We start from the raw sequence: 12,249 nt of genomic DNA on the forward strand, positions 1-12,249 counted from the left end.
ATATCTCACTTTGATAACAATTAAAAAATAATTAAAAAAAAAACAAGATCTGCTTATGTGACGATTTTGAACTGTGTAATAAAAGATATTGGAGGGGAAGGTGTCACAAGGGTCAGAGAAACTATGGAAGTGGATGGAGAGGTAGAGGGGCACATTTTAGCCTCTGCCTCTGCAATCTCTGACTCTGAAGTAGGAAATCCACTAGGCCTTTTGAAAATGGAGATTATGAGGTTGAATAAAACGTGTGTGTTAGAGCTGCTTAGAGCTCGGAAGGATATATAAAGTCTCTTTAAAATGAAAGGACCAGCAATCTCTGGAAACAGCAAGCTTCTCAAAAACTTACTTCATGGTATAATCACCTAGAGGGCTTTAAAAATTGGACCCTCGAGACATACCCCACAACAATTAAATTAGAGTAAAAGGCAGGTTCCAGTATTTTAAAACATACCACCGAATTTGGGAATAGGGAGCACAGTGTCAGTGCCAGGGATGTGCCCAGGACCGAAGGCTAACCCTGTGGAGTCTAACGGCCCGGCTATCGGCAACGGGGTACCACTCAAGGCGTTTAAGGGGGGGAAGGAAAGATGCCACAGTCTGGGGGGGGGAGCTGAAATGAGCGAAGACCAGAAGGAGGCGGCCTGCCGCGTGCTGAGGAGGACCGAGGCGGTCCGGTGTCCCTCCGCCCCTCGACGCGCCCTGAGCGCTGGCCCGGGAGGCTCATGAGCCACCAGGAGGCGGCGTGCCAGGGCCGCGCCCTCTGATTGGGTCGGGGGCCCCCGGAGGGTGGGAACGTGACTCGGATCCCCCTCAGTCTCCGGGACCACCCGGCGGGGCCGAGCGCACATCCCGGTTCCCGAGCGCTCGCTTCGGAGCGACCTTGCGGTCCTTCTGCCAGGCGCCTGGACGGCGCCCGCCCCGCCTGACGGGGAATTCGACATGAGCGAGGCGACGAGCGTCGCGCAGCTCGGGGCTCTGCTGCCCGGTCCGCTCCCGACCTCCGGGGACGGCGCGGGCGCGTCCGACGCGCGGTGAGTGCGACGTCGGCGTCTGAGGGGACGACGCGGGAGGCCCGAGGGACGCGCGCCGCCGTGGTGTGCGTGCGGAGCCATGGCTTCCATGACCGCGGGCCGCCGCTGGCCTCCGAGGAGACGCAACTCGCGACGGGGCCCCACGCCGCGGGCCCGCACTTCTGGCTCGAAGCTCACGACCCCGGAGACCGGGCCTCCACGCCGCGGGCCTCTCCCGCGCCCTGGCGCGGGACGGGACACGCTCCTCGGAGCAAAGGCGACACCTTCACCTCCCGCTGCGAGGCGACACCTGATGGCTCTCGGGCCCCCGCAGCCGCGTGGGAACGCGGACTCGGCCTGCGTGGCTCTCCCCCTGCCCGTATCGCACGAACCGCGGGAAGTAGCCCCCCGCCTCGCCCCGGTCCCGGAACGCGAGGCCTCCGTGTCACCTGCGCGCTGGTCGAGGAGGCGCCGGAGACCCCCGGCCATGTGGGACCCGCGCGCGGCCAGGTGCGTAGCTGGTGGCGTGGAGGGCGCCTGGGGCTTGGCGGGGCCCGCGAGTCCCCGCGGGGTCGTCCACCCCCCGAGACCGCGGCCTGGCGCGGGAAGGGCGCGCGCGGCGACCCGGCCGAGGTCGGTGCGGCCCAGCGGAGCTTTCCCTGCGGGGACGCCCCCCGTGGGCCTCGGTGCCACCCTGCGGGCGGACGCGCATCGCGCTCCAGCCGGGCTCGAGGTGCGCGGAGCCGCGCGGGAATGGCAGCCCGGGATCGGCGGGGAGCGCGGGACGCGGAGCTGTGCCCTGGGAGTGGGGAGGCCTCTGTCCTCCATCCCTGCGGCCTCCCTCCGCGGCCCACCTTCCGCGGCCGGCCCACCCGAGTCGCGTGGCGCTTTGCGCAGAAACGCGGGCTCAGCCTGCTGCTCGGCCGGGCTCGGCCTGGCTCAGCCTCCCCGGCCTCAGCCCGCACTCTTGCCCTCGGGGGCTCTGCGCACTCGTTACCCACCCGCAGCGCCCGCAGCGGGGACTCGCAGGGCCCCTGCCTCTGCTCCCAGCGGGGGGCGTTTCTCTGTGCTGCTGCTTACGGACAGTTCGTAGGGAGATGTGCCACTTGAAAAACAGTTAAATAGAAAAATGTAAGGAGAAGGAAGAGAGGGTTGTGAGATCTGCGTTCTGGGGACCTCCATTATCAATGTTCCAATCTCTGCTTCTTTAGCTGGAGAGGGTGACCTAAAGAGGCCCGAAGCCCCTTACACCAGCATTTATCTTCAGCTGCCTAGCGTTGAGCTTTTCCCGTGCCAGGCATCGTTTTGGTTTTGAGGAAAGGCTATCACCCTTTTGGCATGGTCTTTTGTTGAACAACCTGTTTGGTGCTTTCTAGAAAGGACCTTGTAGAGGGATGAGAAATTTTTTTCTTTTTTTCCTATCAGGTTTGTTTTGTAGGATTACAGGATGAGTTCCTTTTTGTGCGTGTCTTTTAAAAAATTGTTTAAAAAAACCTGTACAAGATAATGAGTTTCATGATGACATGAATATTACTGTACTTGGCTCCCCCTTGATTGTCTCTGCTCCCCTCAAATCGTCCCCCTAGTTTCACATCATTCATTCATATATATGTATGTATACTCTACATATGAGAAAACATACAGTGTTTGTCTTTTTTACATTTAACAGACTCTATTATTATTTCAGTATTTTAAGAAATTTTTAGTGCACACAGAGGGTTTAAGAGTTTTTCATACATATATGTCATTGTGTTTTGCTCAAATTCACTCCCCATCAGTCACCTTCCATTTACTCACATAGTCCCTTTCTGCCTTCACGCTGTGTGTGTGTGTGTTAAATCTAGATTGTACATGTGAGAGAAAACAGCATTTGCCTTTCTGAGTCTGGCTAATTTGTTTTACTTGATGATCCAAGTTCCATTCATTTTCACGCAGATGATGTCGTTTGATTCTTTCTGGATGAGTAAAACTCATTTGCGTGTGTGTACCACTGACCCACCTCTCCTGGTGAGTGCCTCGGCTGATTCTGCTTGGCCACAGTGAATACTGCGGTAGGACAAGAATGTGCGAGTGTCTCTGGTTCGCTGTCTTCTGCCTGGTACCGCCGAGTGTCCGGCCGCACGCAAGCTCTCTGTTTGGTCTTTTGAGAACCTTCCACTCTAGGTTCTGCAGTGGCTGCCCCACCGCTTTACACCCACACCAGCAGTGTGGTCACGTTCCTCTAGCCCCACCCATCTCCTTACCAGATTTTGTTGACAAGAATTTTCCTGATGATACACATTCCGACCAGAATGAAATGGAATATCAGTGTAGCTTTGATTTGCATTTTCCTGATGGATAAGAATGTTGAATGCATTCACCATATTTATTGGTCACTTGGCAGTTCTTCTGTAACTCCAGTTTCATGGCTTTTGACGCCCTCTTCTGGCCTCCTTAGGCACTGATCATGCATGCTGTGCACATATGTATGTATGTATGTATGTATGTGTATATATGCAGACAAAACACAAACAATGAAAACATTTTTTTAAATTTTGGAATTCTTTACTGATTTCTAGAGATACTAATTCCTTATCAGATTTGTATGGTTCGTGAGAATTTTCTCCCATTTCACTCTGCTGATTGTTTTCCTTTGTTGGGCAGATGCATTATAATGTCATGCAATCCTGTTTGTCATTTAATGCAATTATTTCCTCAGATATTGACACTCTTCTCAGAAAGTCTTGCCTTTCAGAGTGTCAAGGCTTATATTAACCTGCTAGTGATCTAGTTTCGTGTATCTACATGCGAATATACAGTTTTCCCAGCACCTTTGGGAAACCTTTGTTTCCAATGCACATTTTGACGTGTTTGTCAAAAGTTAGGTGGCTGTAACTGTCTATGTTGATTTTTGAGGTCCCCCTATTCTAATAAGTTGGTCTGTGTGTCCGTTTTGGGCCAGTATATTGTTTTTGTACATTGGCTGTGTAATATTATTTGAACTCAGGTATTGTGATTAATACTTAATGTCATTGTTCATTCTGCTAATGATTGCTCTAGCTCTCCAGGGTCTTTTGTGCCTCCATATAAACCTTTGAAGTTTTTTTTTTAAATTTCTGTGAAGTATGATGGAACTTTGATGGGAGTTGCCTTGAATCTGTGGACTGCTTTCAGTAATACAGCAACATTCTCTTCTCTTCCGTGAACGTGGGAGATCTTCTCATCGTCTAGTATTTTCTTCAGGGTTTCAAAGTTTTCATTATAAAGGTCTTTTACCTCCTCGGTTAGGTTTGTTCTTAGGTTTTAATTTTTTAGTTTTGAACTTTGTGAATGGATCCCCCTTCCTGGTATCTTTCTTTGCATGTTCACTATTGTTATGTAGAAAAGCCACTGGTTTTGTGTGTTGATTTTGTGTTCTACTTTGCTGAGGGTATTTGTCAGGTATCAGAGTTTTTCAAGTATAAGATGATGCTGTTTGCAAATAGGAATAAGCTGGTTCTTCCTTCCCACTTGTGGCTTTTTCTCTTTCTTTTTTCATACCTCTGAGTTAAGACTTTGAGCACTATGTTGAATGACAGCAGAAAGAATGGACATCCCTTTCTCATTCCAGATTTTAGAGAAACTGTTTTCAACCTCCCCTCACTTAGTATAGTGTTATAATAGCTTCTATTATATTCTCTGCTCGTTCTTATTTCTTTGAGTCTTTTATCATAAATGGATGCTGAACTTTATTTGAAGTGTTTTCTGCATTGGTTGAGACAATCGTGTGATTTCTGGTCTTAGGTTTATTATATGCTGTATTATGCTTACTGGTTTGTGTATGTTGAACCATCCTTGCATTTCTGGTATGAAACCAACACGGTCATTTTCTTGAAGTATTGATTCAGTTTGCAAACATTTTATTGAGAAAGTATGCATCTATGTTTTTCAGGGAAATTGGTCCATAGTTTTCTTTGTATCTTTATCTAGTTTTTGTAATTCAGGTAATTCTAGCTTCATAGAATGAGTGTGGGAGTGTTTCTTCCCTTTCTATTTTATGGAGCAGTTTGAGGAGCACTGGCGTATTAGCCTTTTAAAGGTTTGGGAAACTTCAGTAGTAAATATGTTCAGTCTTGGTTTTTCCTTTGCTGGGGGGGTGGTCTTTATTATTGCTTAAATCTCACTAATTACTATAGATATTCCACAGTTGCTTATATTCTCTTAATTTTTTTATTTTGCTAAATCATCTGTCTGTACCTAAGAATTTATCCATTTTGTATAGACTTTCAGTCTTTTGGAGTTGAACACTTTAAAGTCTCTCCTGTTGACCCTTTGAATTTCATTGGTTTCTGCTATAATGTGTTCCTCCTTAACTCTAATTTTATTAATTTGAGTTATTATCTCTTTTTTAAGTCTGTTAGTATTTGTCTTATGGAATTGGAAGCCCAGTGTTTGGGGCTCACTATATTTAGTTATTCTGTTATCTTGATGGATTATCTCCTCCTTATGCTATGGCCTTTATCGCTCAGACTAATTATGTCTTGTAGTTTACTTTATTTGATGTCAGAATATTGACACTAGCTTGTTTATGGCTTCTATTTACTTGGTTTATTGAATGTTTTTGGGCATTGTGGTCATGCTTGTGTGCCTTTTCTTCTCTTTCTGTCTGAATACTGCATAACCCAGACCTTGTCTTCCATCCCTGATATTCTTCTCTTTGTCTCTTTTAGTCTATTGGCGACTATTTCTACTTAATACAAAATTGAGTGTAATTTAATTTCTAACATTTACCTTTTTAAGATTTAGTTTTATTTATTTTAATTTTATCTGTATGATTTTTTTCTGCATGTATATATCATGTGTGTGCTTGGTGCCAACAAAGGTCAGAAGAGGGCATCAGATCTCCGTGAATGGGAGTTACTGATGGTTATGAATCACTACGTAGGTGCTGGGAATAGAGGTGCTCCGGCCCTCTGCAAGAACAGCCAATGCTTCTAACACCTGAGCCATATCCAGCCTCACATTTTAACATTTTATTTTTTTTTTCAAAATGTCAATTTCATCTCTAGGTTTGCCATGCTTGATTGATGCTTTCTCTCCCATGGTACTGACTTTCTCATGTATGAACTGGGCCTGTCCTGTAGGTAGAACTGTCAGTCTTGTGGCATCCGTGTTGCCTAGCTCACTTCCCAGATAAACCCTTTGCTGCCTGTCTTCTGTAGGACACCATGAAGCTGGAGCCCTGTGAGGCTTGTTCCTTCCTGCTATGCTGCCCTCCGCTCATCCACACTTCTCAGTTGTCTTTTCTCTACCTCTGTGATCTCTGATGCCTTTCTACCATCTTTGAAGTATGATGCATTCTTTGTTAACCCAAATTCTTATGTACCATGTCCTGTAAATCAGTTTCTCAGCTCCCATTTTATCCTCAGGTTTCCAGGTTGGGTTCTTGAGTCCAATTATCCTTTGTGGGTGTTTAAATCCTTTAGAAGAGATAGCGATGGGGGTGAGTTTATGTAGCATGTCCACTCAGAACTGGATCTCATTACCACAGACCCGTGGGTTTCTAAGTCTATTTTTTTTAAATTTTTTATTTTTTTAAAATATTTATTTATTTATTATGTATACAATATTCTGTGTGCATGCCCAAAGACCAGAAGAGGGCGCCAGACCTCTTTACAGATGGCTGTGAGCCACCATGTGGTTGCTGGGAATTGAACTCAGGACCTTTGGAAGAGCAGGCAATGCTCTTAACCACTGAGCCATCTCTCCAGCCCAGTCTATTTTTTTTTAAAAAAAAACCAGGGCCTACTGCAGAGCCGTTTCCATCAGCCTACATGCTTAGATGAGCCTAAGATAGAGCCAAGAGCTTCAGTATAGTAATTTTTTTTACAATGATACTTATATTTAGACTTTTTTAAAATTTTTTTAAGCATATGTGACCTTTTAAAAAGCTGGTTATGATTCATTAACAGAATCACAGTCATTTTATAATGAAGGCGTTGATAACTAGTTATGGGTGCATCTATATTAAACACCTGTTCTCTTAACTTCCCAACCACGACAAACAGACCTGTTCCCGTGGAATTCTTAAAACTTCATTTTGCTGGTTGGTTCTTGTTTTCTGAGGTTGTGATCAAAGACCAATTTCTATGGTCTGTGTTCTCTTGTTATTTTATCATTGCTCCTCAGGATGAAATTCCTCCTAGCTGTGAAGATCAAGCCTGCGGGTGTTCTGATGGAGGGCAGCAGAGAGATTCTGAGGACACTTGAGAACTGAAGTGGAGCTTGAAGGCTGACTTCTGGCCCTGCTTAGTGTTTTCCTCTTTTCCCAATATTTACTTGATAATTCTGAAACGTGCATATGACCATAACTTTCTTGTATTTTGGTTGTGAGCCTAGCCTTTTACAGCTGAGCCATCTTTACAGCCCGACCATAACTTTCTAGTACAGTGCTCTACTTACTATGTGTAATGCGTTATAGCATACATAAAACTTATTTTATAGGTTATGTGTGTGGATGCACTTTTATACTACATATATTTAAATTCATTTTCTTTCACTGGCCATTTTTTTTTTTAAAATAACAACGAGGAACAAGATCCCTCTGTTCTTTAGATGGAGAAGTGGAGAAGAAAAGTCAGTGCTCTGGCTTCAGAAAGACCACTTCTCCAGCAGTTTCCTTAAGAGTGCAGAACGTTATAAGAAATTTTTACATGCAAGATTGGTAGACACGCACACATACACACACACACTTAGTTAGCAACGATAATGCTTTTAAGTTATAACCAGAGATCAACAGTGGAGGTAGAGCTGGGAAAAGTGTTGAAAAAAAAAAAAAGAGCCTTGTACTAGATAAACAGGTACTTCTGTGATTGAGAAGTGATGTCACTGTGTAGAATCCAAGAATTGTGTTCTTTTGATAGCTATGGCACTTGACCATTTTCCTTGACTGGACATTTTTCTTGTTCTCATAGTGTATTAAATGAATATGACCTTGTTTCCTTCTTTTGTTAAAAATTTGGAAAAATAACCTTTACCTATGATGCCCTGGGCTCAGTTTGCTTGAATTAACTCCATCCTTTGCCTAGATGTGGCCTACTCTGCACTCACCATAGCCTGCTTAACTAAACTCCATGAACCTGGTAAGCTAGTGGGACTGTGTGTCTTGTACTCAAGGCAAATCGGAGTTTATCAGTATCAGCATTTGAAGGTCAAGTACCATTTATGTAGACTCTTGATTTGCTCAGCACTGGGTCTTCCTGTTCTTGAGGGCAGCACCGAGAGTGGACAGGATTTCTAGGCTGAGAAACAAGGAGAGTCGGGAGGAAACAAGACTAAGGATGCACAATGCAGCAAACACAGAGGATTACCTGGCCATCTTGATTCATTGATAAGAGTGTTCAGCAACTTGAATATAACCGGGGTGAGCAAGGGTGGGTTTGTCTTCATGGTCCAGCATCTTTACAGGGCCCTCTCCTTTGCAAATGTCCATGCCACTTATCACACACACACACACACACACACACACACACACACACACACACGCCATAACATGTGAATGAAGGTCAGATGATAACTCGCTGAAGTTGGTTTTCTGTCTCCACTTGGGTGGGTCCAAGGGCTCAAACTCAGGTGTCAGGCTTGGTGGCAAGTGTCTACCCACTGAGCCATTTCACTGCCCACACAGACTGATCTTTACACTGCACTTTGTTCAGAAAGCCGCAGTCTGCGAAGATTTGTCTTCAACCTCATCTTTAGCCTGCAGATTATTGTGAGAAGGGAAACGAAGGCTTCCAATCATGCTAAAGTTTAGTCTTACTCCTCTGATCAGGCCTTTGGCTATGTTTCTGTGGTTCTGTGTTCCCTCGTTATTCTCTCTGTATATTAGGGGAGGATTTTCATGATTGACATCTAGATTGAAAGTTAATTCAAAACTAACTATTAGCAGTGTGTATGCTTGTGTGTGTGTGTGTGTGTGTGCGCGCGTGTGCGTGTGTGCTGGACTACTTGTAGTTTCTTGCCTACAGAATGTGCAGACGTAATATTATAATTTACTGTGAAGTGAACTTGTAACTTTGGTCAACCCTGAACCAGCTCCTTCTCTGACCCTCAGGGCCCACCCTGCCTCGGGGGCACACACATTGCTAGTAGCCAGAGCCCATGTAAGCCTTAGCACACTGACCAGTACTAAGTGTGTCCTCGGGCTCTCTGACATATTTCTTTTTACTTGTTCTAAACTTATGTTTGATTTTTTTTATTTGAGTTAGTTCTGATCCTCAGAGATACTTGATGGCTCTGGTTTGAGTGAATAAGGGTATAAATTGATAAGCTTTGCTAATAGTGATAGAACATACGTCCTGTTGGGCAGACCTGCTAGAATAGATGGGTGGAGATGTGAGCAAGCTCTCAGATTGCAGCTGTCAGCCCTCCCGAGAAGAAACACTGGAAGTCAGTTTTCAGCTGTGTCTAGATGGGGAAGAGGAGTTTAGGCAGGCAGAATGAGAGGCGTCCGGAGGGAGAGAGGAAGATTCGAGGATATAGCACCAGATGTTTGTTAGGAGTCGTCGTCCAGACATTGATAGTTTATACTATCCAGCCTGTGTGTAAACTGTAAGGGCTCTGGGAATCAGCATTGTGTCTGTGGGAGTGTGGATGAACATACTGTGTAAGCTGGCCCATGCCTGAATTCCTGTTTGTCTTGAAACAGGTATGGATGTGCATTTTCTTTGTTTGTTTGGGTTGGTTTTTTGAGTATTTGCATTTAACATTGAAATTCATTGTTTATGTTTTTCTTGTCTCTGTCGCTCTTTGTATTTCTTGTCTTGCCGGGAGATCCTGAGCATAGATTTTGGTTTCATACTTGAGCTTGTGCCCTTCAAGGAGGCTTCCTTCTTGTGTAAGCCTGTTTCTTGATCTGGAATAACTGTATGTCTCCTATCTTGACTTTCTTCAGTCATGTTTCCTGGAAAATGGCTGAGAACGCTTTAGCACGGGGCTGTCAGGTAGGAAGTATGCAGCACATTTTCCTGTTGTCCTGCAGCTGCCTTGGGTTACTCTCATAAAAATAGTGACCAGAAAAGAGTGCCAGTCTGGGGAACATTCAGAGGCTTTGTGGGCTGTAGCAGTTGGAGTCTAATCATCATTTATTAAGCCTTTTCTGTGATTTATTTAGCAAGATGGCTATTCACTTCCTAAAGCAGCAAGAACGAGGGTCTTAATAGAAGCTTGATTTCTCATAGTCCAGGAACATCTGCCCCATTGCTAGATCTTCTTCATGAAGACCACTACTTTGATTAGTTTATTTAATTTTTAACTGTGCATGCATATGTGTGTGTGAATGTGTAAATATGTGCACATTAGTGCAGTGCCTGTGGGAAATCAGAAGAGTGTGTCAGATTTCCTGTAGTTGAACTTGAAGGCGGCTGAGAACGTCCCAATGTGGGTGATGGGAAATGGGCTTGGGTCCTCTGGAAGAGCAGAATGAACTCTTAACAGTGGATCAGCCTCTCCAGCTCCATTTTATTATTTCTTAAATGTCCTTGTACATACACACACATACACACACACACACACCCTCGCCCTTACGTTCTCTCACTTCTTATACAAGTTACTGTACAAATTGCCCTTCAATTTGCTTTATTCAACTTTAATGGCATATTTTGACAGTTTTTACACTTCATATAGATGTACCTCTTATTTTTAAATATCTTAGTATCATTCTACTTTAAGATCTACCACACTTTACATAAATTTATCTGTTGAACTTTGCATTTGAATGGTTTTGCTTTTACAGGGAATCATACAGTGAGTAAAACATATTTGAAGAACAAATTCCCAGCAGTTGAAAGCTCTGCTCCCTGTGTGAACACTGAATGTTTCTGTGGACTGATGCTTTATCTGGTCACCAGTGTAGGTGAGAGTGATCGCCACACCCTTGCTGACCTCAGTGCCCTCAGCTACTTTATGGCCCCTTGATGAACAGGAGCTGTGGTTTTTGTGGACTCTTGTCTGTTACTTTCTTTAGGGTTTTGGCTTTTAGTGTGGTTAGAGTCCTCTTCTCAAATGTGAGGGAAGACTACCTATTTTTTTTTTTTCTGTACTAAAACTGTTGTAAATTCTGGTAATTCAGGAATCTGTAAAAACATAAAAAGGTTTTGAAGATGAATCTCCTTCCTCTACCTTTCCCCCTGTCTTCAGTAAGGTTAAGTAATTTTACTTCTGAGTTAGTTAATTTTGTGTTATGTGTATGTGTGAGCACATGTATGTGTGTGCACATATGCACATGTTTTGGAGGCTGCAGTTGACATTGTGTGTCTTCCTTGATCACTGTCTCCTTGAACGCTGCTCACTATTCAGCTGGACTTTCTAACCAGTGAGCTCTAGGGATCAACCTGTCTCCAGCTCCCTAGTGCTAGGGTTACGGTCACTGTGGTGCCGTGTCCAGCTCTTTTATGGAGATGTCGGGAGTCTGAACTTAGTTTGTCATGCTTGTGTTGCATGCATTCTACTGACTGAGCCAGAATTTATATTTATATAAACAAATGCATATTTTATATTCTTATCCAACAGTTGTCTACTTATTATTTATGTATTGCTTATTTTATCAGAAAAGGGAGCATAATACACAGTATTCTGTATCTGCTTTCTTCAAATTTATTTTGAAAATGATTCCATATCAGCACATACATATCTAAAATATTTTTGTAAAACATATTGTATAGTATGTTGTTGGGAGGCGAATGTGGTGGCTAATGTTAGAATCTGGGAGATGGGCGATGAGCTTCTGGGCATGCCTGTGGGGATTATCTTGTTACTTTAGTTGAGGTGCAGATCTATCCACTGTGGGCGGCACCATGTCCACAGGTGAGGTCCTGGACTGTGTTAATGGAGAAAGGAAGCTGAGCGGCAGCACGCATTCATCACTGTCTGTTTCCTTATTGTGGTGGGTGCCAAGTGAGCAGTCTGGCTAGCTGCTCGAGTTCCTGGGGCCCTGAGTTTCCTGCTATGGTGGACTATATGGTGTGAGCTAAAAGAAACCTGTTCTCCTCTAAGTGACTTTTGTCGAGACTGTTCTTTAGTTTGTTAAACAAACGCTCCTTATTGGGCGTTGAGGTAGTCCCAGATTGAAGCTGTATGTATGCATCACCTTGATATCAACAGATGTCTTCTAGAGCACTGAAGACAATCTAAAAAGATGGGACAGCTGATGCAGTCACGGGTACTGACTGAAGGAACGTTAGCAAATTTGTACACCTGGGTAGCCAGCCATCCTTCTAGAAAGCTT

General features: G+C 44.5%; 1 protein-coding gene across 1 annotated transcript in view; it reads left to right on the forward strand.

Annotated features, from left to right (window-relative positions):
• Positions 1 to 847: 847 nt before the first annotated feature.
• Positions 848 to 12,249, forward strand: part of Trank1 (tetratricopeptide repeat and ankyrin repeat containing 1) — an 85,407-nt gene continuing 74,005 nt past the window's right edge. The window contains exon 1 of the mRNA XM_050139216.1: positions 848 to 1,517. Within this exon, the coding sequence (XP_049995173.1) occupies positions 1,108 to 1,517 (410 nt within the window). The 5' untranslated portion in view covers positions 848 to 1,107. The remainder of the gene's footprint in view (positions 1,518 to 12,249) is intronic.

The sequence above is a fragment of the Alexandromys fortis genome, unplaced genomic scaffold (assembly GCF_014885135.2).
Source record: "Alexandromys fortis isolate MF-2015 unplaced genomic scaffold, M_Fortis_MF-2015_v1.1 scaffold_36, whole genome shotgun sequence".
NCBI classification, from domain to species: domain Eukaryota; kingdom Metazoa; phylum Chordata; class Mammalia; order Rodentia; family Cricetidae; genus Alexandromys; species Alexandromys fortis.